This window comes from Antennarius striatus, chromosome 23 (assembly GCF_040054535.1).
Source record: "Antennarius striatus isolate MH-2024 chromosome 23, ASM4005453v1, whole genome shotgun sequence".
NCBI lineage: Eukaryota > Metazoa > Chordata > Actinopteri > Lophiiformes > Antennariidae > Antennarius > Antennarius striatus.
In genome coordinates this window covers 3,725,701-3,752,661 of record NC_090798.1, presented here as the reverse complement: position 1 = coordinate 3,752,661, position 26,961 = coordinate 3,725,701, and the positions used below count along the sequence as shown (strand labels likewise).

The 26,961-nt window shown below is 38.0% G+C and overlaps 2 protein-coding genes across 4 annotated transcripts in view; both read right to left on the bottom strand.

Moving 5' to 3' along the window:
- arhgap36 (Rho GTPase activating protein 36) overlaps positions 1-18,138 on the bottom strand; it is a 43,326-nt gene extending 25,188 nt beyond the window's left edge. The window contains exon 1 of one of the 2 annotated variants that reach the window (XM_068307612.1): positions 17,865-18,138. In XM_068307612.1, the coding sequence (XP_068163713.1) occupies positions 17,865-17,882 (18 nt within the window). In that variant the 5' untranslated portion in view covers positions 17,883-18,138. Of the gene's footprint in view, positions 1-3,947; positions 4,121-17,864 lie in introns of those variants that run through there. The other variant, XM_068307614.1, reaches the window with a different exon arrangement.
- Positions 18,139-20,314: 2,176 nt separating this feature from the next.
- nhsl2 (NHS-like 2) overlaps positions 20,315-26,961 on the bottom strand; it is a 93,605-nt gene continuing 86,958 nt past the window's right edge. For both annotated transcript variants that reach the window (XM_068307966.1, XM_068307967.1), the window contains exon 10: positions 20,315-26,600. In XM_068307966.1, coding sequence (XP_068164067.1) covers positions 26,261-26,600 — 340 coding nt within the window. In that variant the 3' untranslated portion in view covers positions 20,315-26,260. The remainder of the gene's footprint in view (positions 26,601-26,961) is intronic.

Below are 26,961 nucleotides of genomic sequence, written 5' to 3'. Positions count from 1 at the left end.
GGAATTTTACAAAGAGGCAGGAAGGCTGGGAGGGACAGAAACAGGAATATTTGAGTGGAATGAAGTAGTGGAGGAAAGAGGTAAGAGTTAATGAGGGAGAGAAAGTGAGGATTAAAACAACAGGATAAAAGTCCTACAAAAAGGCAAGGAGACGAGAGGAGCAGAGAAGAAGGGAGAGAGGCAAAGGAAGAAGAAAAACTGAGGAACTCAGATTTTTTAACTCCTTTCAAAAGCATGAATGTTCCTTCTAGTGGAAACATTAGTAGATTTTATCTTTAAAGATTTGTATTATTAAGATTATTTCTCTCTCCTGCACCTGGAATCCTATATCTATTCGTAGAAAGTTGTCCAAAAACAAAAAGACCAGAAACAACACAGAAACTCTACAACTAGACAATAAAAAAATTAGACGTTACATCATTTCAAGCAAATGCAAAATCTGACAAATCAAAATACAGAAACCGACAGCAAACCGTTTTGGTGCTGAGCAGAAACACTGCAGAGAGTTTGTCAGTGAACAAAACAGATTCTTCCCTCAGGTGGAAAGTATGCTGATGACAGCATATTATGAAATAAACAGAAAAGTGAAGGAATGCAAAAAAAAGAAGAAAAAAAAACAGAAAGAGATTCAACAAAATCTTTGATGAGTTGATGTGGTTGGTTATTCCAAATCAACTCTGGAATAACCGACTCTGAGCATCTTTTCAACGTGCAGTATTATGAAGCTCATATGCTTGAGAAGATTATCCTACAATGGATTATAATCTATAATAGAGAAATAAACATGTGACATTCAAGAAAATTCCTTCATGGAATTCAGCAATTCCGATTCCTTTACACAGCTGTTGGTGGTCCGTGTATGTGTGTGTGTGTGTGGGTGTGTGTGTGGGTGTGTGTGTACACAAGCCTGGAAAATGTCTGTCAGCAGTCCAGCTGTGGTGCCCAAAACAACAGCAGCTAAAACAAATGACAATTTGACCTCCTGAACTCCACGTTCAACCCCGGCAGAGTTCAGGTTTCACGACCCTGATTGTCTAATAAAAAGAGATAATGTCATAAATGATAACATCAGACCAGGAAGAGCTAAAAAAAAAAGAAAAAAAAAGATATTAAAGCAACACATTATACGTTTAGTATAATATCAGGTGGACAAAATACATGATATGTGAGGTTTGCTTTTATTTTGAAGTGTCCTCTGCCATAGCAACGTCTCTTTTGGAAATAGAATCTTTTTTCGGGTTCTATGAAGCACACAGATCCAGGTGGAAACTTAAATCTACAAATTTGTTTCCAGGAGTAAAGTATTCATACTGGCATCTCACTGGATTAACAGATTTGTGTGATCTGGCAGTAATAACAGGTAATTGGTTTCCAATGTGGAACTATAATAATTTTTTTCTCTGGAGGAGCATCGTCGGCAAGAGATGTGTAGTAAATTCAGAATAATATTTTAAACTTTAGACTCATGAGTTTTAAATTCCAAGCATGCGTTATTTATTTTATGATCACATTTTCACTCCAAATAAATAATAAAAATATATTTATTAGAAATTCCATATTCCTCCAGGTGTCAGGTTTTTTGTAATCCCTCTGCATTTCAGTCACTTCTGAAGACAAATAGTTATTTTCTGCTCTAAGATAAATTATTTTAGGAAAATCTGAAAATAAATATCAGTTTCAAATGATTTAATGTCGTTTCCAATTTGAAACTTTTTCCCTCAAATTGAAAAACAGTTAAAACGACAACATTTAGGTAATAAAAGCGATGATAATTTGCAAACATTCCTGATTTCCATGTTGGGCAAATGTGTAATTGCTTTTGTTCTGCTTTTCTTACACCTTTTTCCCAGTCCTTATGTATTTTTTAAATTTATGATCACTTATTGTTGTTGTTGTTGTTGAGGCTTTTATAGATTTTTATAACCCCTTGCTGGTGTTGCATAGCAAATTTAGCTGCGGATTTTATTTTTACTGACTTTGATGAAGTAACATCTTCAGTACAGCCTCTAAACTAAAATCATTAGCACCTCCCATGCCCAGCCATCCCCGCCCCACATGTGTACAGGTGGTAAACAGGTGTGTGCAAACTGCCAGTTCATGTACAGGTCTGAAGTTTTGTTGAGGCTTTTATCTTAGAGGCAACAATGACGTGAAATAATCGTTCTTTCATATGTCAGATCAAATCTCATATGCTCCGGGGACTTGGATTAGACTAAAAGGTTTGTTTTATGTTTTAAAACGATCCTCTGTCATCTTTAATGCTGGATTGACCTGAAGCTCCAGAAATTCTGAAACCTAAAATAAAGATTGATACTGATGTGTTTTCTTCGTCTGATAGAAGCAGCGGCTCATGAACACTCCTCCTGTGACTGTATAAGAAAATGCTTTACTGACCTTTGACCCCCAGCCACTCCATTCCCATTGATCTCATGGATATCATACAATAGTCAGCATGCGTGCCTAATCTCCCTGTCATCTGTCTACTCCCTACTTCCTTCAACATTGCCATACATTTCCAGGTCAGAGGTCACCGGTGGCATTGAATGGCTGACAAATCCCACGTCCTTAAACTCGTGTGCTGACTCCGACTGTCAGCTGAAAAACAGGATGGATGGTGAACATGCGACACACACCCACAACAACAAACTGTTGAAGCAGGATGTCCATGTCAGGACAAATCTGCTGAACTTCATTGACTGTACCGCCACCTACAGTCCAAACTGTGCACAGCAGAAAGTGACTAATACAACCGGTGCCTCACCTCTTAACTTTCAAAATAAAATGTCAAGATTTTAGGAGAGAAGAGCAACAGGCTCAAACTTAAGCTCTATCTTGATTGTTTTAGGAACTTTTAAGCCTCAAATATAAAAGAGTTTTCTCACCTAATGTGTAATTTTGTCATAGAGAGCTGCTGGTGAGTCATGCTTCACAGGACAGCAGTGATTTCCCTGTTAGGAGTCAGAATGAGTTTATGATCATCTTTTCCTGAACACAAAACTCAAGCTGAAATCATCAGCTATTACTTATTTCCAAATTGTATTGTGTTTGTTCCGTTAAGATTAAACACTCTTATAAAAATATTTTTTGTCAAGGTGAGACTTTATTATTAGTTTAACAAATGAATGACGAATGAAGACAATAAATGATAAAACCTTCCTACAAATATGATCTCCTTGTGTAAAGACATACAACTTTATCACAATAGAAAACACAACAACTATTGAAAAATTAATATTTATGTTTTGAGAAAAATATTAGTAATAAAAAATATTTCACCTTTTAAGACATTTTAAGAAAAATCTTGATTTCAACAATAAACATATTTTTGACAACTCTTCACATCGTCAGAAAGAAACTTTCAGATAAGGGATGGATTTGCTACATCTTTCTTTAACCGACTGCTCTTTGCCACTGATATTGCAGGACAAAGTTTATCATATCACATTGTGATTAAACTTTCCAGCAGACATAAATTCATATTAGTATTAATGTATGGTTTGAATTCTGGCCAGTTCAAATATAATATTTACATTGAATTAAAGTTTGGTTTAATTTAATACTGTTTCGGAATTAAAACCCTTAATTCTGAAAGAAACAGTCCTTGGAATTAAAACCCCGAGCTGAAGCTTTAGGTGTAGTCATAGTTACCTTAATGATCTCAAAGTTCAGACTTGGGTAAAATAAAAAATTTTTAAAAAAAAAAACGCCCTCAGGAATGATGGGAAAACGCCAACAACGGATCAAATGTGATTGTTTAGACAACTGTAAATTATTTGCAATAAATTCTGATCTGAAATTAGAAGGTGGAAGAAAACCATCACTGCTACACACATGCACGCACGCACACACGCACACACGCACACACACACACACACACACACACACACACACACACACACACACACACACACACACACACACACACACTAAATGCAGCCTTCAGTTACCTGCACAGACTGACGTGGGTCGTTTTCCTCTTGCAGCTACGTGACTCTCTATCCAGTCCAGTTCTTTAAAAAGTACCGTGTGATCATCAAAACAGGCTGACAGAACCAACAACCCAGAACTTTGTTGACTCCTCTTTTCTCTCCGAAACATCATTGAAAATTTCCTTGAGTTTCATTACTTTGGCCGCACAATTCACGCTGAAGGATTGTTAGATAGATGACGGTTAATAAAAAACACGTCTTTATGACTGTAGCTCAAAGTCTGAGATTAAAATCAAGTAGTTAGCGGGGAAGTGAAGAACATTACTCAATCAGCTTTGTGTCTCCCCTGCAGACTGACAAGAATGAAACGTTTGCAAAGTCCTTCTTTATCAGGAGATAAAGCAGAGCATGAGGAGTTCATGTGATCAGGAGATTCAGGGTGAGTTCAGAAAGTGTGGCTGCTTTTATCATCTAACACCAGATATATATAGAATCACAGGCAGATTAAATGTCTGTCAAACATTTGGTAATTTACATTTTTGGACCCAATCTATTAGAAAAGAGGGAACTCCTTTAATCAAATATTTAAAATATGGCTATTTTACACATGACTTTATTCATTCGCGTCACCCCCCCCAGAGGATTTTGGGAAAAGAGAATAGGAAATGCCGACGCCACCCGGGGAAACAAGATTGTAGCGAGGACGTCGATATCAAGTGCTTTCGTTCGGTCTCTCTCTCCCCTCTAAACAGGACGTTCACATCCACGCCCATCATCACCATCGCCATCACCACCACCGTGTGACAGCCAGCCTCACAATAACAAAAGACCCAACTTCCTGAGCCAGCAGGGATTACATCAGGATGTCTTGGTAGACTAAATAGTCCCATGTGGGTTGAAACCAATGCTAAAATTTGCATGATAATATGAAATAGATTTACAGTGCATGATATTATCAAAGCATCTCTGAGTGCTGATGGAGAATTCACATCACGGGAAACCGGTCTACTGCTTCACCCGGACGAGACCCTTGAGAATCAAGAAAGGTAGCTGATATTTAACATTCAGGATCCGCCTGTGGAAGTGGATCAATAGGCTGATCTGTGACCGACCCCTCACCTCCTTGTTGGAGGAGGGAGGAAAAAACACTCCCCTGCAACCACAGACACCAGCGTGTCCTCTTTCCTGCTGTTACCGCCCTATAGGCCAAAGGATTCTGGGTTACAATCCTGACTGGGACACGAGGCTGATTCTGCAAACGAAAGGTGAAGTCAGATGCTACAGTATTTTCTCATCTTTAGATAAAATCACCACATTCCTCCCAACAGCTCTGACAGCTGCATGCATTCACTAAATATTCAAATTCCCTTCTAAGCCTGATTAAAGGACGAATGACCGTCTCACTTTGCTGCAGGGTCATTCCAAAAAAAAAACCAAACAGTAAAACTACAAACAGCAACCGATACGTCCTTTAGATGACATACGTACTTAAATTATGTAATATAAAAGCAGCAGACTTGTCTAAACGTCAGAAGGATGACATAAAACTGGACTTAATCAGCCACAGGTTTTCTTTACCTCCCTCATGGGGAGGACGGAGGAAAGAGAAATCTATGTTTTCAGGAGATGCGACGTTCAGCATCTGCTTTCAGGCTCTACGTCATACGTTTGTTGTTCTGGAGATGAGCTGTGTCGACCGTAGGATCCACTTCTGTCTGATAGCATTTATCCCATTCAAGTTTACATGATGCGTTCAAGTCCGGCCTGCTTTGATCCTGTACGATTTTCGTTGTTTTTTATTTATTGTGACAGATATATGAACCAGAGGAGACACCGGGGGCAAAGGAAGGAGTCAAATCGCAGCGTGTTGCAATATTGTAAACTTTTTTCTTTTTTTTTTTGCATGTGAAAAGACTTCCAGAGGTAATTGAAACAAACTGGTTCCATTTTTCTTTATTCACCATCATTGACATCCAGTTAAAACTCACATTGACTTGATTTTATAGGATGACTTTATGTAACTGTGTTGCATTATTTAAGTTCCTGTTTTCATTGCTACTTCCATGAAGAGCTGAGAAAGGAAAATGAAAGAGAATGAACCACAAAAATCCTGTTATGTGTTTAAAAAAAAACTGTGTAACCCTAGGATGCAATACTAGGAACAACTACGTCACTACGTTGGGGTAAGATTTGTAGCACCCTGGTTCAACTGTGGATAATTAATTAAAACTATTCAAACCAGTTGCTCAATATTTAGAAAAATGCATGCCTTAATGCCTGAGTAAATATGAACCCCTCCTTTCATATAGTCTAGTTTTTAGGTATTTTATTATTATCTCAGCACAGAACAAAATTAAAGTATAAATCACCAGCTTCCAGGGGTGGACTGGAAAGATAAACTACACATCAGTTCAGGCCAGAGGCCTTATTTGTTCTAGTCATAACTCTCAACACAGCGTTAACTCTTAGTATTAAAGTATTAAAAGTATTAAAAGTGTTCATTGTCTACAGTAGTAAGGTAACTTTAGAAACATTTTCATTTTAAAAATGCATGTGGAATAGTTAAAAACAGCCACAGCTGTTAGTTTTTTGCTTAAGAAGCCTGTTTTCCCTCAAAATTCTGCAGAGAAGCTGTGATATCTTTGAGTAACTGGTTATACCTGCTTTTAATTTCTGATCATTTCAGTACACAAACATTTTCTGCTTTCCTCCATACAGATTGTTTTTTTTTCTGGTGCTTTTAAGGGTCAGTCCAAGCCTGTCACAAATGAGCCAAAAAATTCTCTCTATTCTAAAATTCCGTTTTCAACTCATATTATTTGCAAATCACATTTGCAGGACAGGAAATCAGTGTAAGGTCATAAAAATGATCAACAGTGTCACTGACAAGCAATTGTCTGCATGAAATATTTTATACTTCATAAAATGTTTTTTATTGTCAAACTCTGTCCATAGATCAAAGCTAGTGCTTTGATCTATGGTCTTACACTGGCCTTCTCCTTCGTCTTTCTATCTTATCCGGTTCCTGAGTGTGCAAAAGTTGAAATTTGACCTTAACCTAGTTTTTTCAAGGTCAAGGTCATCATCTCATTTTCCTCCCCTTTGCCGCCTGAGTAATGTGTTTTTTGTTTCATCTTTCTATCTGCAACGGTTGTGAAGATATTTGGCGGACCAACGGACGGACGAACACACAAACGCTGACAATTACAATACATCACCGCTTAGCAGGATGCACTGAAATTAAAATAAATATGCATCTATATACTCACACAACTGAGAATCCACTATGCATATTCAGATGCAGCATTATGACTGAAAAGCACGGAGATCTTCTCGAATTACGGTCCTAAATTAAATTCACTTAAAATTATCATTGGGATGTAAAAAAAACCACATCATCCGAACTCAAACTGCTGAATGGACGATTCAGACACACAAATTACCGACTGCTGCATGAGTTTATCCAAGAGCAGTGTTTGGATAAGGGTGACAAGAGGATTTTTTTACTCTTTAATTTTTAGCTCACATGAAGAGACAGACAGACTCTACAATCATCCCCTTTTTGTAACTGATTGAGCAGAATTCATTGGATTATATAATCCCCTCCGAGCCAATGGAAACACGTCGGATCAACTTTCCTGCGTTGAACTAAAGAACTAAAGAAGATGGAGACTCATTTTATAACAAAAGTGATCAAAGAAAAACTTTTAGTCTCCATAAGATCCAAAGATTTATAACTGTGTTGGTATGATGCGGATTTCCGCTTTAAAAGGTGTCAAATCGTTTTGGACTATCAGCTGTACGGAGACGTTTCATAGAAACAGCAGCAGAGTAATCAAAGCATGATACTGAACCAATAACAAAAGCAAAATCGGAAAATAAAGTGTTGCCGTGGTGACAGCTCTGACCCCTCCAACCCCGGACACGGCTACCTATTATAGGATAAAAGCGCTGGGATATGGGCACCATTTTGGGGCCGGGGAGTGATTCCTCCACAGGGGAATGACAGGAAATGTGGAAAATGCCGACCGGAGCTTTGATGATGGAGCCCTGCTGACTCTGACATCCCCTGAACTGAGGTCGGTGTGTATACCAGTCAGGTGACCTGAAACGTATAGCAGCATATTGATTGTCATGTTCTGCATTTCATCATTTACCCTGTGGTTTCCTACATGTTACTAAATTTCATCCGAGAAAACCACAAACTGGACCCAACATCTTTCTTCAATCGCTCAAGAGTTCTTGGAAGGATCCACTTTTATCCCCCTTCATTTTTTGACATGTTGCCTGCTGCTTGTGTAACGATGTTAAGCCACATTAAGGAGTGGATTTTGGAGCAGATAACATTAACTTAAAATGACTGAAGCCAGAGTAAATCTACTTAAACTTTGAAAACTGCTCGCAGCAGCGTTTAGCAGGCAGAGCATGAAGCGGGTTTAAAACCATGACGTGTCACTCAGGGATGTCTTGGCCTGTCTTTAATTTTTTAATGTCCCTTGATTTTACATGGAACAGAGCATCACTCAGTTAAATTATAACTCTATACCCAAACAGTTTATGAATAAAAAATTAACTCCAACAAAAACATGATGATCCAGCAGATCTGGGTTCTTACTTGGAGCTGGACTACAGTTCTAACTAAGAATGCAGATCTAACTACACACCAAAAAACTTTTTCATTTTTGGATTAGGGCAAATTTCCAAGTAGTATTATATCTTTAATCGGAATTCAGTTCAACATTTCTTGCATAATTGTAGCACAGAATAATAACCAACAGTGTAAAAAGTTAAAAAAAAAGAAATTCCTGGAGTGACTCCCATCCTAAATTTAAGGGGCTTTTTCCATGACCATTTCCTGTATTTCTGCCAAATGTCGTGGAAATCTGTCCAGTAGCTTTTGCAGTAATCAAACCAATGCACAAAGTATGGGCCTGAATGAAAACAGGCTCAATAGGGAAAGTAAAATAGGACAACAATGGTGTTTTCAGATGTTTATAGAAAAAGAAGAGCAAAATATATCTGCAGGCTTTTGGTTAAAGACACAAAATCACTAATTGATGGTTTTGGTCTGACAGGGGATTGTAAAAAAAAAAAAAATCTCATCTTTACCTCACTGATTTTTCTAGTGCTTTAAGTTTTTTTCTTGGAAAATTGGTTCTGTTTCACTGGAACTTTATTAAAGTGGTTCAAGTCTTCATTCTCAGTCTCTCAGCATTGCATGTGAGGACGTGGATGTGACGTTAATGTGCTGCTCTTCGGCCAGTTTGAGCAAAAGTATTCTGTCATAATAGGCAGATGATACTCAAATTTACATTTCTTTTTTAACTATTGTCCTTAAAATGAGCACATCCATGCCGAAATAAAACTAAATTCGTCCAACTAAAGTCACTGGGGCACAAAAACATAAATCAAGTCATAAAGAATTAAGAGGAGACTTATTTTGACACATTCTTAGAGCCAGAGGACTCATATCCAACCAAGACAAAAAATTTTTTTGCCCCTCTCCAACTATCTTTGACTGTTCACTACCCCCTTCTCAAAGTCCTGACAAAAACTAAGGAATTCAAACACATTGCAATTTTAATTTTAAAATCTTGGACTGGCAACCCTTTGCTGCTCCATCACACCAGTTGCTGATGGTCACATAGACTTCATTGAACCCCCAGGACATTTAAATTATATTGCAAATCCAATCCTCTTTAAATTAAATTGAAAACATTCTTGTTTTTACAACATATAGCAACACCTAAAAAGGAAATACGTTAGCCTATTTGTTGTAACATTTGGATGGACGGTTTTTCAGAACGTTGTACAGGGTAAAGCACAAACACATCTTACATAAACCACATCTGGACTACATTAAAACACACACTCATCTGGATATATTCATAGTTATGTTACATGAATTCCTGAAACGAGCCCTTTATCCCGATCTAAAAATGTAATGTGTTCTTCCTTCATTTACGCCTCATCCTGCTACCAACTTTCATGCAAATCTGTCTGGTTTCTTTTATGCCAAGTTCAGTTGTTCCAGAGTGTTTGTATTTACAGAACAATACAGCTTGAAGGCATAAATAACAATAATCCTTGGTTTCACCAGCAGAACAATCCACTCATTGGTTTTGGTTTCCTCCAGGGGATCATTCATTCATTCATTCATTCATCTTCTTAAAAACAAGACAATCCATAATTGTCTTGACTTCAGCTGCTTAATGGAATCCAAGTCACAAGTTTACACTCCTCATATCGGACAGAAGGCTGGGTACACCCTGGAGAAGTCGCCAGTTTATTGCAGTGCCTGTTTTAGCATGATAAATTCACCAAAGCTGCATGTTTTTGGAGATGATCCAGTCGATCATATTCATAGTAAAACACAAAAACATGGGCAGATATTTCAAGGGAAAGCATGGTCACAAAAAAATGAAATAAACAGAATGTGGCTGCTTTTATCATCCCATGCAAAATGATTTCAGACAACATGAACACTCAAAATGAGTGCTCTCAAATCCAAACCTAAATCTATATACTGTATCTACTGCAGTAAAATGCAACATAAATAATCATACGACTGTAGTCGGAATCCAAACGTAGCCATAAACCTGCCAGGCAAGATTTTACTGCAGGATAAGAACTTACACTCATCACACTTTGAATATATTTCGCTGTTACCTTCTCGTACATTTGGGACCTGACTAATTCTCTTAACTGATGCCTAACTGAAGCGATGCTACAGTCACGACTCAGCGAGCGTCAAAGACTGCATGCCGTGAGAGTCGAGGTCGAGAACGATCCTCCAGCCTCAGAAGTCAGTAAATCAGCCAGATGCTGACAACTGTGGCGAACCAGCAGAAGATCCATCAACAAATCTGAACGCTGACACGCACACAAAGCTGCCAAGGCCGAAACATAGTCACACGGCACGTAGAGGAAGATTGATACACGTGGATGGGCAGAATGACAATGCCTGTCTTTATGTAACACTGTTTTTCCATGTGTCAGAAGAAGATCGAAGGGAAACGCAGACGCCAAGAGAAATATCGGTTACATTACGAAGGTAGATGGAGGGGGAGGGGGGGGTAGGTCTGGATCTAATTTCTCACTCACCTCACACAAAGAGGGAGAAAGCAAAGGAAAGAAAAGAAGGAAAGAGCCTCATCCAGGTTTCCACTGTTGTTGGTAAGACTGCTCGCCTCAGATTTATTCAGCTAAACATTCTGAGGGCTAAAAAGTGGGAATCCTGTGGTTTTCCTGTCGTAATTCAACCTGATCTTCCCAGAAAGCAGACACACACACACACACACACAGACACACACATCTACAAACACGCAAGTGTGGTTTTATTTGAGACCGAGTTATGCGTCTGAGATACACACATCACCACAGATGTTATCCATCCTTTCCGGAACACAGTCATTAGTGCGTTTGCAGTGATGTACAAGCTGCCTGACGACATCTCCAACTCCACGTCCCAATCAATCCAATTTGTTTTTAACAGAAGACTTTAACTGATTCCAACATATAATACAGGATAATTAATAAATTCAAGTGCAAGAGAAAGCTTAGTATTTAATTTTTAATAGAATGTTACATGATTACTCCAGTAATCATGCAGCTTAATGGTTTCTGCTTTGTAAATGTTAGCTTCCTTGACCCTTAGAAAAAGGCAGCCAGAACATTAGAATGGTGAGCACTGAGTTCCTCCTATATTGTAGTAAGAGACAGTAGTCTGTTTGTGCTGGATCAGCGAACGACAGCAGGTGTAGAAGTTTAAATCCTCATTGCTGGGTGGAAGCCATAACTTCTCTTGGAGGAAGCATTGTCCTGGAACAGCGTGTGTACTTCCTGGTGATCCACAGACACCATCGTCCCGCCTGTGGACCCCACCTATGGACCTCACCTGTTTAGCCAAAGATCATCAGAATCATTTTTTGCATCTATAGTTAAATGAGGTCGACCCATTTCCTGTCCATGATCAAAAGTGATTGACTTTCTCGTGATCTGTCTCACTGCACAACTGTGCATTAATTGTAAATATACTATTACAATTGTATAACAATATACCTGAGAGTGCATGAAGTATTATGGCCTGTATTATCCTGCATTCATACCTGTCCTATAGGATTGGGAGAGTTTATGAATTTTTTTTTTTTTGTGTGTGTTTGTTTTTTTGGGGTATACTTTTTTTTACTCTTATTCTTAAATTAAGAAAAAGTCCAGCCACTTCATCCTCTGGTGGTCCTTTCCACAGCACAAACTGAAGAAATGGAAAATGACCACTAACCAGCAGAACTAGTGTCTCACTAGTTCCAAGGTTGGTCTGATTGTCGGTGTTCCAGCTTTGCAGACTCCATTGAAATCATTGCTATGGAACAACATGCACTGATTTATAAAAAGGTTCAAAAAGACTCTCCCGAATGACGTCAGTTTCCAACTGTGTGCAATGTGTGTGTCGGTGGTTTGGATCAGTTGAAGTCACTTCATTTCATAGCTGCTAATATATTTCTTATTGAGCAGCAAAGACAGGAAGGAAAGAAAAAAACCCTGCAGCACTTCATATCAATTTGTAAAAAAAACTTTAACTCTTGTCTATTTGAAGCCATGAAGGTCCAACCAGATTATTTTAACAAAATGGGATTAACTAAGTGGTATTAAAGAGTTATATTTCTGGAGGGTATATAGATATGCTGGTCTAAACAAACATAATTAAGATTTCAATGTCAAAGGAAGGCAAACATTATTAAGTTGTGTAATTTCAAAAGTCAAAAATGACTTTATCCAGCATGTTATAATGCTTCATATAAATCATAAGGTTATGGCAGCGGACTTTATATGAATTATCTCAAATGGGAAGCTGCAAGTTCTGTATCTGTGAGCTCGACTGATACACAACACACATGAGAACACCCTGAAGGCTGGCCACTCAGTCCCAAGCCAGTCACAACCACTTACACAAACACACACACACACACACACACACACACACACACACACACTTGCAGACACAGACTACCACAGAAACCTTGAAGGCATCACTGGTGAGACAGTTCAGAGTGGGGAGGACTGATTCCTCTGATGGGTAAAATACAATCATTATTTCTGTCTGCCAGTCACGTCGGTCTATGGAAAACTAAGCTGGACGTCAAACCCAACCTAAAATTAAACGTGCACTAAAAATGGAGCCCTGCAGTGACTTCCTCACATGCAGCCTTCAATAAAACAAAAAAAAGGGACATTTAAACTTCAGCCTCTAACCCTGGTGGTGATTTTATAATAGTTATAACTGTGTGTAAAATCGGTGAGGATAGAATGTATGAGCCGTAATCACTTTCCCTGTGGATAAAAGAATTAGTCTTATTCACTATCACTTTAATTCTCATGAGAATCTATTTAAGAAGAAGTCAAAAATGTAACAGAAACACTTGTTAGGATTCAGTAACTATCCCAAGAGGCACACTGTCCAATTTCAATCTCCTAAAATGCTATAAAAAATAAAATAAAATAAGAGCAAACAAACAGCTTCACTGTATTTCAATATTCACTTTAACTTAGTTTTTTATTGGACAATGCAAAATGAAAAAAATCAAATGAAAAATTCAAGAAAAAGTTGCATCTGTGATCTACTTTTGTTCTCTTTCTCTGTGCAGTACAGTCAAACAAGTAAGAGATCCGCTCCTTCCTACACCCCAATAAAATCACTATGGAACCAAAAGCAGACTCATCCACTACTGAAAATAGTCCCAATAATTAATGTAGATATACATTGTTTCCTGGATTAAATGTTACAACTCCTGCACTATAATTTCCTAGATTAAAAGATGTTCGTCAATCATCTCATAGAAGCTTCACCACAGACGCGATAATAAGATGATGGAGCTTCTCTGCCTGAAAAGTTAAGAAAGAAAAGAAACATGGAATGCGGCTAAACTTCATTAGTAAGGATGAATCGATCCAACACAATTTACCACAATCTATCCTGTAACAAACTAAAAATGTAAACGTTGCTATTTGATATGAAAGTTGTATTTTTCTAAATGAAACAGTCCTACCTCACCAAGACACCTTGTTGTGGTAAAAAAAAAAAAAACTAACTAAGCAGCACCTTCTGAGTCAGCAGGAAACCTGAGGAGTGGAGGTGACACTGAAGAAGGCTCATAGGTGGGGTCTGACCCTAAACCAGGGGGAGACACACATTTCTAACGCCTGCAGTGGAAAATGAATACGGCACACATCCATCGTGCTTCGTCTCCGCTTTCACCATGATGGCCTCCTCTGGAGCTGAAGCGGCTCCACCTCAACCACTCTGAGACTTGCTAGAGATTTTTTAAAATTTTTAAATTTTATTTTTTTCAGATGGTTATTAAAGTCTGATTTGGAATAATATTTATACAAACGACATCATGCCTTCAACTTTATCTCCCCTTTTATGACACACGGTACTCATTATTAAGTAGGGGATTCAAGATGTTATGCAATAGCCATATATTTTCACACAGACACTGCAAAGCAACGAGCAGGGAAGAAAACACAATAAATTTTGACAAATATGTCACAGTATGCGGGGAAAGATAAATGCAATCAGCTGTAAAAAAAAAAAAAAAAAAAGGATAAAAACAACATAATGTATAGTGACACAAGACAAGAAGAGAAACGCTCTGGCTGAACAACACCAGCATCTTTTTATTGTGTGTACAATTTATTCCAGGATTAATAAAGTATCTATCTATCTATCTATCTATCTATCTATCTATCTATCTATCTATTACTGCTTCAAGAGATAGATAGATAATGTAAAAATGGCTGATATTGTTAAATTCAACTTCTTTTTTTTTTGGTTTCTTCTTTATTTTGAGGTTATGGTTTTACTTTTTCAACCCGTGTTATTTATTGTTCCATTTTAATATGTGTGTTTGTTGGTATTAAGTATTACATGGATACAGGCTCAGCAGAGCTTAAACAACAACACAACTACTACTACTACTACTACTACTAATAATAATAATAATAATAATAATAATGGTAATAATAATAATAGCAATAACAAAAGGACAAATTCTCAGTATGGTTAATATGGAACCTATCATCCATCTTTAGTATCTACTGTATATTTCTTCAGGACAGGAAGGCCTTCTGAGCTGAGATACTTACCTTAGTGACTTCCTCATTTCTCATTTCTTTTTTTAAGTGCATTACTTCATCCAAAAGAGACAAGTTCAGGGATGTAAAGTCATTAACAAGGCAGACTGGAAGCTCTGTCATTTCTTAATTAATATCCTCATAAGATTTGGAAATATTGATTACAAGGTGAACAATAAAGCAGTTGTCATATTGATTTTAAAAAGACCACAAAGCTGAAGGAAGCTATTCATATACTTTTCTCATTCCTCTGGTTTTAGTTTAGATTTCTATTCTGGAGCAAAGCTTTCGCTCAGACTTCAGATTCCCTACTGGTAGATGATGACAGTGGTGACATTGATTTTCTTAGTATTTCTTGAAGAGAGATATTCACTCATCATCTTGAAAATAATACATTAACAGAACAACACGCTGTAGAGCCAAGGTCAAATAAGACTCACATATGTGTGGTTATAAACCTACAGCAATGAAATAAAGATGCCCCCCAACAAATGTAAGGTTTAATTCAACATTATGTGTTACAAACTTTGAATATAGATAATATCTATATCTAAAACAATTATTTTTATTATTGTTTTAATAATAATTATAATAATAATAGTTATTATTATATTATTATTTTATTATTATTATGTTGTGTCCCCTGGAACCAATCAATTACGTAGGGTGAGGCATAATAATGTAATAATAATGCATTTTATCAATTTTAATAAGGATGACTTTAAGGCAACAACAGTTTTTAGTAAATTAAAGCAAAAAAAATGTAGTTTAATAACATTCATCACATTAACTCATAAAAATGTTCAAAATCTGCACAGAAAATTCACAAATAATCGTTTCAGTAAACATTTTGGTGGGAAGAACTAGCAGTCCTGTGTAAAGAAAAACATCTTCCCACTCAGAGATTTCTACCATGTGGGCTCCTGGCGACCATCAGTCTTTGTATTCAGTTCCATATTCAACAAAGAACGTAACAAATCCAAATTTGGCAGACGTTAGATAACAAGTCAGAGCTCAGTCAGCTGAACTGAATGGAACTGATCTATTTTCATTCAGTGTAGAAGCTCAGATATCTCAAGTAGAATCAGACATTTCAATAAAACGTGTCTCAAATCTTCAGGGAAACACAGGAGTAAAAACACAAGTTACACAAGTTAAGTGCTGGAGCTGTCGACCCTGACCTTTACGCTAACAGCTTGAAAGGGAGCAGTCACGCTTTACAAATCAGTTCATAAAGGGTGTGCTATCTCGCGTCCTATCTCTTCACTTTCCCTCTTTCCAGCTCCAGGGCGTGAGGTGACAGCAACTTTAACATTTTGTTGAGATTCTCTCACCACTGCACTTTTGCAGCTAAATATAGCGTACTTTCCAAATAAAGGTGATTTTCTATATAAACTCCTGTTATTGTGATCATTGTAAAAACGTCGATCACCTTTTATGTCCATTTTATAGTAATAGAACTAATATTCCAAGTCATTTATAACTCCAGCTTTGGTCTCTTATCTCTTATAGTTTTCAGTTTTCCATTACGTTCAGCTGTTTCCACTCAACGTTGGAAATCAAGTATTGTAAGAATAAACTCGTGTTCTAATTCAGCAGCCTTCCATCAATTTGATCAGAAATGTGTCCAATAGAAAACAAGTCGATCATCCAACATGAGTGAATAACCAACTTCATTTGTGGAGGTTATGAAGTACAGGATTGATTAATGAACCTCTGAAGGTATTTTGAATGTTGCATTCCATTAAGACAAACTGTAGTACCTTTAATAATGTTAATCCATATAGTCAGTGCACATTACTGTGAGCTTTAACAGACTCCAATGACAAGAATAAACATGGATTTATCATGCTAAAATGATTTGCACTGTATTATGTCAAGACAAGGTAAAGCACGGACAAAACACAGTGCCATGGAAACATTAACAGCAGGCAATAAACACTGAACCATAAAACTCTTGCTTTACAATTAATAGAGATTGAGAACATTTCCTTAAACCATCTGCAAGATCAACTTTCTGACGTCTATTTTTAAGCATTAAAATGGCTCCAGATTAAGTAAAAGCTTTTGCCCAGAGAGATATTTCGTTTATGTTACCAGCTCTAGTTTCACATTACCTTTACCTAAGGCATGAATGGATGCAAAAAAAATTGGATCTACTTTGCAATGCAGCCAAAAATAACATTCACCACTTAGTCCTGTCAGTGAATTTGAAGTGAGTAATTTTAATTTTCTTCTTGTCTATAATCAGAACCCCCCCCCCTCCCACTTCACCAGCATCTGCATTTCTTTTCCCTCCAGAGTGTTTGAATATCGGGGTATAAAACTTGTTTTTGGTGTTCATGCAGGCAGTGAACCGAGGAACAATTAATTGGTTTATTTTATTCATCTGAGACCTCAGGAAATAGAACTAAAACCTTGATTCAAACCAAAAAAACATTTACAGTCCAAAGATTGATTTGACTGCTTGAATTTACAGGAATCATTTTACAGAAAATGAACAAAGTGATAAAAACTATTACTTTAAAAATAGTTTTCATTACTATTTCAAAGTAATAAAAACACCAACCAGAACTACACGCTGCAGGCCACTGATAAGATTTTCCAGTAAATATCTCATCATGATATTAGTCTTAAAATGATTTTCGCCTCACTGTCTGAAGCTTTTGTGACAGTTTTAGCAGAAGCAACTAATTGTTAAAATAAAATCACAGCTTGTCAGCGAGTTCCACAGAATTTAGAGAAATGGAAATTTGCAGTTGCATGGCAACGTGATAATCTAAACAAACATGTGTTACCCACCGCGTAGTAGAAAGGCATGACTGGTCGGATCCCTCGATCTTCTATGTGAACGTCTGGAGGTGGAGCAGACAGCGTGGAAATGATGATGGTCCATCCAGCAGGAACATCTGTTTGTGTGTGTGTGTGTGTGTGTGTGTGTGTGTGTGTGTGTGTGTGTGTGTCCCCTCCTCGTCCTCAGGTACTCCAAGTAATCAGCATGTTAGAGAAAAAAAAAGCCTCAACATAATCTCCAGTTTTCCTCTCCTCTGACTCTTCCTAATCCTTCTGCAACTTAATCTCTTTTCTAATGTTGCTCCTTTTCCTTGTTTCTCCTGCACTTGCCGTTACTCCTCCCTCCTCCACACTCTCCTCCTCCCCACATGACTTCAGTCCATCATCCCTCCCTTTCTCAGTTTTGATACCACTTCCTCTCTTTTTCCTTTCAATAGTGATTTAATCTCCTGTTTCTGTTCTTTACTTTAAAAAGACATATTGCTTCCTCGTTCCTTTTTTTATTGGTTGTTACTTTCTTTTGTTTTTACAATTCTATGAATAGAAAACATTTAAAACATTTAATTAAAAAAGAAGCTGTCACTTTATTCTCTCACTCTTTCTGTCTCTCTGTGTTGATTGCAGATTTTTATCAGTACTTCCTGTTCTGGTTGTGGCCACCAGTGTGTGTGTGTGTGTGTGTGTGTGTGTGTGTGTGTGTGTGTGTGTGTGTGTGTGTGTGTGTGTGTGTGTGTGTGTGTGTGTGTGTGTGTGTGTGTTTGAGGCTCAAAGAAAACATGACATGCTCTTTGCTGTCAGTAACAGGAAGAGTGCAGCATGGTGGTTTGCCCCTGGTGAGAGAACCTTCCGTGTGTGTGTGTGTGTGTGTGTGTGTGTGTGTGTGTGTGTGTGTGTGTGTGTGTGTGTGTGTGTGTGTGTGTGTGTTTTGTGTATCCACATGTCCACATTATCTATATTATGTGCCCACATCAAAAATCCAGTCGTCTTTGTGGTGATCATCTTTGTGTTCCTTCTATTAGTGAAGTTTTATTAGCAGCAATTTAGTCATAAAAGATTTTTAGTTATTTTGAAATTGAAGCAAAAAAATACCTAAAGACCAAAAACCAGTGATTGGATCAACTTTACAACTTCTAACCTGAGATTTGAACGTCCAATGCCAGGCCGCCATTTCTGCTAATCGTGAAATACACAGAATAACAGACATGAAAACAACCACAGTTCATCAGATTTCATCAAAACAGTTTCATATCATTATGTTTTATTTTACTTTAATAACAAATTTGTAATTTTAAAAGAAAAAATTCTTAATCTTCAACGTTTCATAAAATGTTGGATTGACTAAAAAGATCCACTAGGTGGCTCTCGAGCCCAAAAAGTAAATGCTACAAACAATTGTGTGTGTGTGTGTGTGTGTGTGTGTGTGTGTGTGTGTGTGTGTGTGTGTGTGTGTGTGTGTGTGTGTGTGTGTGTGTGTGTGTGTGTGTGTGTGTGTGCGCGCCTGGGCAGGATGCAATCAACTTTGACGATGTCATTACAGAGCTGGAACTTGAAAACACACACACACACACACACACACACACACACACACACACACACACACACACACACACACACAGAAGCAGAGCCTGGAGGCACCTGAGATGGGTAATTACCAGGGTTTGTTTTTGTTGCACTCTGTGCACCTGATTGTGGAAACAAGCATCTCCCCCGCAGCTACACCAGCATGAAGATCCTCAAACACGAATACAACGTAAGACCCCAACCCACAGAAAATGATACCGACAATTTGAAAAACACGTGCAGCACTGATCTGGATTAACAGATTAAATTATGCTCAAATTTTGACTTTTTTTAAAAGTATTTTGATTATACATAAATTTCCATCTTATTTTCAGACATAATCTTACAGTAGTGTCATATTTAATGTGGATTTTTCTCACATGTTGAACAAATAAGATTAATTTAATTAAATTTACCAGATAGCACCGAGCTCTCTCATATGCATGCATTAGATCTCATGCCCTTTTCTCATATCGGATGTAAAAGTTTCACTTAAAGACTCCAGTAAAGCTTTGAGGTGCACCTGCCTTTCTACTTTCAGGATAAAACTCCTGCTGAGGTTTTAGAAAACTTTAATCTCAAATTAACTAATCAACAACTTTCAATGACAGTTTGTCCACATATTCCACTGAAAGGTCACAGCTTTATGATGAAACTTGTCAGAGGCTTACGCCTGGTCTTTTATGCTAGAATGAAAGATGGAAAACATTTCAAAAAAAATTTATATGAAAGAAATCCTCCAAATAATGATTAAATATAGGATCAAAAGGTTTTTTAGTTTGTTCTCCTGAGCCAAACAGAACACCCAATTAACAGAGGTGTTGTAACATCATGAGAGAAACAGATCCAGAAAGTAACCTTGAACACAACCAGGCCACACAAATAAAGAAAACATTCAGTTCGTTTTAAGCAAGAAAAATAATTTATTTATAATTATAATGATATAATACTTTCATCACATTGGCATTGCATAGCTGCAGAGGAAAGTGTTTGTGTGTCACCGCCTCGCAGCTACAGAACACACCATTGGATGGGGCAGGGAAAGTTAGTCAATACATACACGGAATATTCCTTTAAATATGTCTTTTTCAAAGGGAATAACAAAAATAGAATAATTCCAATAACTCTGTCTCTAGGTCTCTCTAATGATCATCTCTGTGTTTTTGTAAGCTGCCTGTACAGCCCCTTAACTGGGGATTCAATTGGGGTGCTTTTTTTTTTTTTGTAATTAGCCTGGAGTGGCATCAGGGTGGGGTTTACGGGGTAAAGAAATTTTTTTGTGGTTGTAAAGTATCTCCAGATTGTCCAAACATTGAAAACCCTGTATGGCACTCCAATGAAATAATAAAAATAAAAATAAATCAAAAAAACAGGTAATTCTTTGGCCCAAATCTGCAACCATTACCCTCGTCTGTATTGGTCATTTCCTTCTCTCTAATAAAAACAATCAATAGTTTATATTTGGGATCACACACCACAAAAAGAACATTGAGCTCAAACATATAGGCTTTAAATGAGGTCAGCAGCAGCGATATGAGCATCATTATTTTAGCAGAAAGTCATTTTTTGATTTATCAGTGAGGTCATTGATTTATCAGTTAGTGGGTCACTGAAGGCAAAACTTTGTATTGCTTTTGAGTTTAATATTTAGGGTGGAGGGGCTTCAAAAAGAGTCATGGGAATCGCAGCATATATATCCAACTATCTACACTCAATTTACCTTTGCCAAAAAAAAAAAGTCACTCAGATGCATTATTTTAGTCAGTCATATTCAGTCTTAGTGGAGGTATGTGCTTTATTTTAACATAATGGGTAGATATTGGCATTAAAGGAAAATGCAAATGCATTTCCCATCTCCTCGCTGGACTTTGTGCATCTACTGGCATCATATGACATTTATCAATTGAAACAAAGAAATCTAAAAGAATGACCTGAACTCAACCGAAAACCTGAAACACGTCCAGGTGAGCAGCTGCAACATTTAGTGAAAGCAAACTTTCAAAATAGGAGTTTTCTCGAGAAAAAAAAAATTGTTTAATCTAATTTTTGATGGATTATATAGCCCTGCACATTCTGGGATGATTTGTGTTTGACTGTTTTGGAGACTGAGAGGATGTTTGATGTGTTTGTTGTCTGCCATTTGGTTGTATTTTATAGTCTTTTCATTATAGTTGTGCACACACATCATTTACTCTGAATTTAACAGAGACTTATCCTTGCCTCAACTCTCCAACTTCTTGCCTTGCTTGTCTACACAGTTTGTATTTATGCCTCCTAGCTACAGGTTTCTATTTGCCTGTTCTGTTTGTGAAGCTTGATTGAAATATTAAATTAAAAAAAAAATTAATAGCACTCTGTATTTTCTCACTTTCTCCTACCTTTAATGGGTTTGCAAGGAAGAAAATGAAAGTGAAAGAGAGGAAAAAGCTTTTAACATGATTACTTATGAATCTTATGACAGCTGAGAATGAGGGGGAGAGGAGGCAAAGGGAAAGATGATGGGATATGTGGCAGTAATCCCACACATTCATAAGAAACGAACCTTTAATCCACTCCCTCCTTCCCACGCCTTCCTCTCTTCCGTTCCTACCATCTCAAAGAAGGTATAATAGATTAAATACTCAATATATTTCTTTTTTTCCTACTTTCAGTATAATATGAATATAATGTGCTGTCAACCTGGTTTAAAGGTTAGTAATTTAGAAAGAGAGGTGCTCTTGATGTAACATTCCAGAGTAATTCCAGCTGTTACTTTGGCTAACCCCATTAATGATTTAACCCAACAATGAAATATTTTCTGTTTCTGGAATGAAAAGAAAAAAAAGCATTAAAGGATAGCATCCCAGCAGATGGGATGGCACCCTTCTCACGACTATATCCATCTTTTTGCAATTTGTACCTTTTATACTGGGCTCAGCTGCAGGAGTTTCAGGTTGATTTAGTCAACAATACCAAATTATTGGTGATTTTTAGGCATAATTCATCTGATCAGATCACAGATCACGGACCTGCCGGCAGACCAGAGCTTCCCTGAATATTTAAAAAACCTTTGATATTTTGAAATAAAATCTCTGGATGATTTTGTCTGGGTAGGACCGCAGTGGCCTACAATAGATTCACGCCAAGCAACAGTAAAAGCTTTAGCCCTTGAGGCTAACGTTAGCTACAGTATGTGAACATTTGAGTGCACAGAATATAATCTTTAAACTTTCTTCTTATAAAAATGATGCAATCCAATTACAAAATTGTTTCAGACTTTAAAATTCCTGCAGCCTGAGCCCAATGTAATGAAATTTTATAAGTGTGCCGATGCAAACATGCCATCATCTTACATATCTAGTATTTTAATCTTGGATTATGTGATTACTCTATGTGAATATCACTCTAAAGAGACAAAAATATAATAACAATGCAATACTCTGCATGAGTATGACTGCAGATTTGGGCAAGTATTCATTTGTTTGACACTCTTTTAGACTTACATGTCAGGATTTGGAAAGATTTTGCAAAGGTTACATTTGGGTACTAAAAAGGCAGTTCAAAGTTTCAAAATAAAGGAATAATTGTTTTTGAAGCAAAGTGGGCGCCGCAGCAACACACCCACAATTCAGTATACAAGGCAAACAAACACAGAGTTTTATAAGTCTATCTTTTTTCATTCACTAAATATTTAAAACAAGCGTCACTTGACTAGTCATCATAAATGATCATTTATGTCTTTTTCTCATCTTTCATGTTTTTCTAAGGATGAATACCTGAAGGACTGATGGAGTGAAGAGAGGTGCAGGCTTTTTTCATACTCTCCTGTTATGCTGTGTGTGTGTCTTTTTTTTATCCACCAGGGGGAGCTCTGATTCAATAGCACCAAGGACTAGTTTGAATTGGAATCGAGATAAAAGTTCCCCTCCTCCCACTATGTTTTTCGTCCATGCAGGGGATAAGTCGGTGATGGAACTGAACCTCTTTTAATTGAAAATTCTCAGACCGTTCACACAGTGATCCAGAACTGTGAGTACCCCATCCCATCCAGGGTTAGTCTTGGGGGTCAAAGACCTTGGGTTGTTTCGTTCGAGGTCCACCAGACAAGGTTTTTTTCTGCCAGAACACATTCAATCCCTGCCTGTTTTCATGCACAGAGTTCTTCATTCTTTCTTCCATGCAAAATTTCATGTTATTCAAAAAAAAAAAGGAAAATAAAGTATAAAACCCCAAAGAACGAGACTAAAAGAAGGCCAAAAAAAATAAGCATTGATAGAAAGATGTTTTCTCAAACTAAACACAGCTTCTATTTCCTTAACAGTCATTCATTGACATTCATCCGGTGTCGTGTTGTCTGCCAAGCTTAGATGCATAGACTGAATGTAGAGGGGTGGAGAAGGGACAGAGAGGACAAGGTTAACAGAAAAAAGGGGAGGGTAGGGGGGGATGATGGAGAAAGGTTAAGAAAAGAAGGGTGAAGGAAAAGACAGAATGAGGAGAGGGGATACAGAGGTGATGCTACGTGTTAAAACAGTGGATTCCAGTGAGAGGCTGTATAGTGTATAGAAACAGTGTGCTACTGTATGTGCTTCAAGAGAGGCTACAAGAGAGAGAAAGAGAAGCCCTTTTTACACAGCTTGTTCAAGTGTGGACTGATATTTGTAATTATTTCTCGGTATAAACAGGCAGTAACGACACCGTGTTGGACATCAGCGCTAACGGGACAGGACATGGGGAAGACAGGACAGGGTTGCGATATTTTAATGATGTGATGTGTGTTTGGCGATTAAAAAAGAAACTAATAGAAGCCAGTTGATAGGAGTATCAAATCAACTTAAATTATCAGCGATTTGGGGAAACAAAATGAGATCAGGAAGGTTCTTCCCCTCAGGAACAGAGGAGCAAGATCAACCGCAATGTGGCAAGGAAGGTAAAAAATTACATTTAGTTTATAATTACATACACTCTGAAGCGACCAATGATGCTGTAGTTTGTGTAGACAAATGTGGGTTCGATCCCTGTGTAAAAAGGGCTAGAGGAATGATGCACATGGCAAACAAATGGAAAGAAGAAGAATGAGTGTAGAATCAAGTATGGTGGAGGGTAACACCAACTTATCAACCCCCATCACTCTGACAGCCTCTGAATTCTGTCAGAAGTCCCTTCCAGAATCCTTTTAATTCTGGAATTTTGTTGCCATCACTGGTTCCCAATATGCTCTTAATTTCTGATTCCTACTGGTTTCAGAATCCCTATGGTTCTCTGACGTGTGGGTGTTGGAGTGTCGGCTAATCCTTTCCAAAGAGGGAAGTGTGGGATGATGATACACACACACACACAAAAAATGTGTGCCAATCCAAGTATGCACAACTAGTGAGTTCACACACACACACACACACACACACACACACACACACACACACACACACACACACACACACACAGACATACACACACAAGCGTGCACACATACACCGTTAGGTCCCCTCTGGTCTGTTTTTTAGCATTGGTCCCGTCACCAGAGACCAAAAATGAATAAAAACCCTGTTTAATAATCCGGCCTGCTTCATACTCTCCATATAGAAAATTCCACAGGCGAGATGCAAACACACTTGTACAAAGACAAAGTCACACACACACACACACACTTGTGTGGATCTGTTCCGTTTGTCCTCCATGGCATGACTTCTGAGTCTGTGTGTGTATCTTTGAGCACGTTTTCCCTCCGGTGGGCAGTTTTGTAGTCCAAGCTGCTTGCTGCTCTATACACTATTTATAGTGTTTTGTGTTCACAAATGATATTGATGGGCGTGTTCACCTTTGTACACTTTTAGTATAGTACAATCCAATTAAACATGTACAGTATATGGCAATCTAGCACGTGTAGGAAAAAAAAAATGCTAACCAAAAATTGTAAAATAATAGTTGATTAGTATCTTGGGGAAAAAAATTAGCAACGCAAAGGCTGCATCATGTAAACGACCTCTGACGCCAAGGATAAAGGGAAAAAAAAGTGCTTGCATTCCAAAATGTCATTCATTTGTTGGGTTCTCCTAGTGGAATGTTTTGTGTAGGTCCACGGTGGTCATGTTTGTGAGTGAAAGCGACATACTCTTGCCTCATCTTTGGTGGCAAAAAAGCCTCCGTGTGGTTTCACTTTGTAAACTCTGCACTAGAATCAGAATGTTCTGAAAATGAGTGGTGCCTTCTATGGTACTGAATTTTGGACATATTTGCTTTCACATCACATCCTTAAGTTAATTCCACATCCAGGTCTACAGGTTGTTGCCGTAGCGCTACTGGTTGGAGGGCTCTGGCTGAAATCTGGGACATCTCATATCTTATTTCATTGGTTCGTTTGACCTCTGATCCTCTGTGGTATCCTAATGGATCGCTGTAGCTGGTTACAAATTCATTCAGAATATAGTGACCATTGTTGTCATCATCATCTCTCCTTGTCCTCGTCCAAAGGGAGCCAGACGATAAGATATCCACTGTATATCCTTATATTCCCAGTGCTGTCTCCATCCATTCATCCATCCATCGATCCGGGTTCCACTCGAAGCATCCCCCCCATGAGAAGAACCTGGCGCAGTGCTGACGTTTAGCTTCCACTTTTCAATTACACTTGAACAACCTTTGCTCTACACACATTCTTTCAGGCCGGTTTGGCAGGGGACAATAATGCTCCAACCATAGGAGGGACCATGCTGTCCAATTACTTGCCCAAATTTGATTGGACAGCGCAAATGGTCAATCGGTAGTTGGAGCATTCCCATCTGCATTGATTGGCAAATTGTAGAATTGTTTGGTAGCTTTGTCAACAGCAAGAGGACCTGGTTAGCATCAATAAACAATATTTCCATTCACTGATCGTTGGGTTTGTCATTGCCAGATGCCATGTCTCCTCCCTCGACAGCTGTCATTGAGGTGGTTGAAAACTCTGTGACCCTTCGCGCCAGAGGATTTGTGCTTTTGAGAAGCTCCATGGCAGAGACTCTGGATCCTCCACCAGCTGACTTGCTGCCTTTCTTCTGAAGCAGGGCCATGAAGTTCTCATTGCGCGAGCTTGATCTCTGACTGCTGCCTAAGGTCAAATTTCGGATATCACTCCCACTAGTGCTGTGCTTCACTGGGGATACCAGGCTCTGACGGCTTCCGAAGGAGTCTGATGGCTCTTTACGTCCAAGGACCTTTCGCTTGGACCTACATGAAGAGAGGAAAACAGAGGATAAAAAAGAAAAAAATCCTGAAACAAGGGTACAACATTAGACGCAAAATAAAGAATAAAGTGCCCCATGCCTTGCTTCGGTTCATTTGGAATACACTTTCCGACAAGATTGGTCAAACTAAGACAGACACCTTTGTGTTCAGAACATATAAAATCCAACAGAAGAGACTCCCTCCTTTTTTGTAAAAGATCCAATTCTTCCCTTTACCCTCCTCACCTCTTCTTTTCCACCTCTCAAGCTATTGTGAGCATCAAGCAAGGTAAGTCTGAGAAGACTTGTTGCTTAGAGACAGGCATAGTTGTGCTTTTGTGTGTTTGAGAGATTCTAAAAAAAAA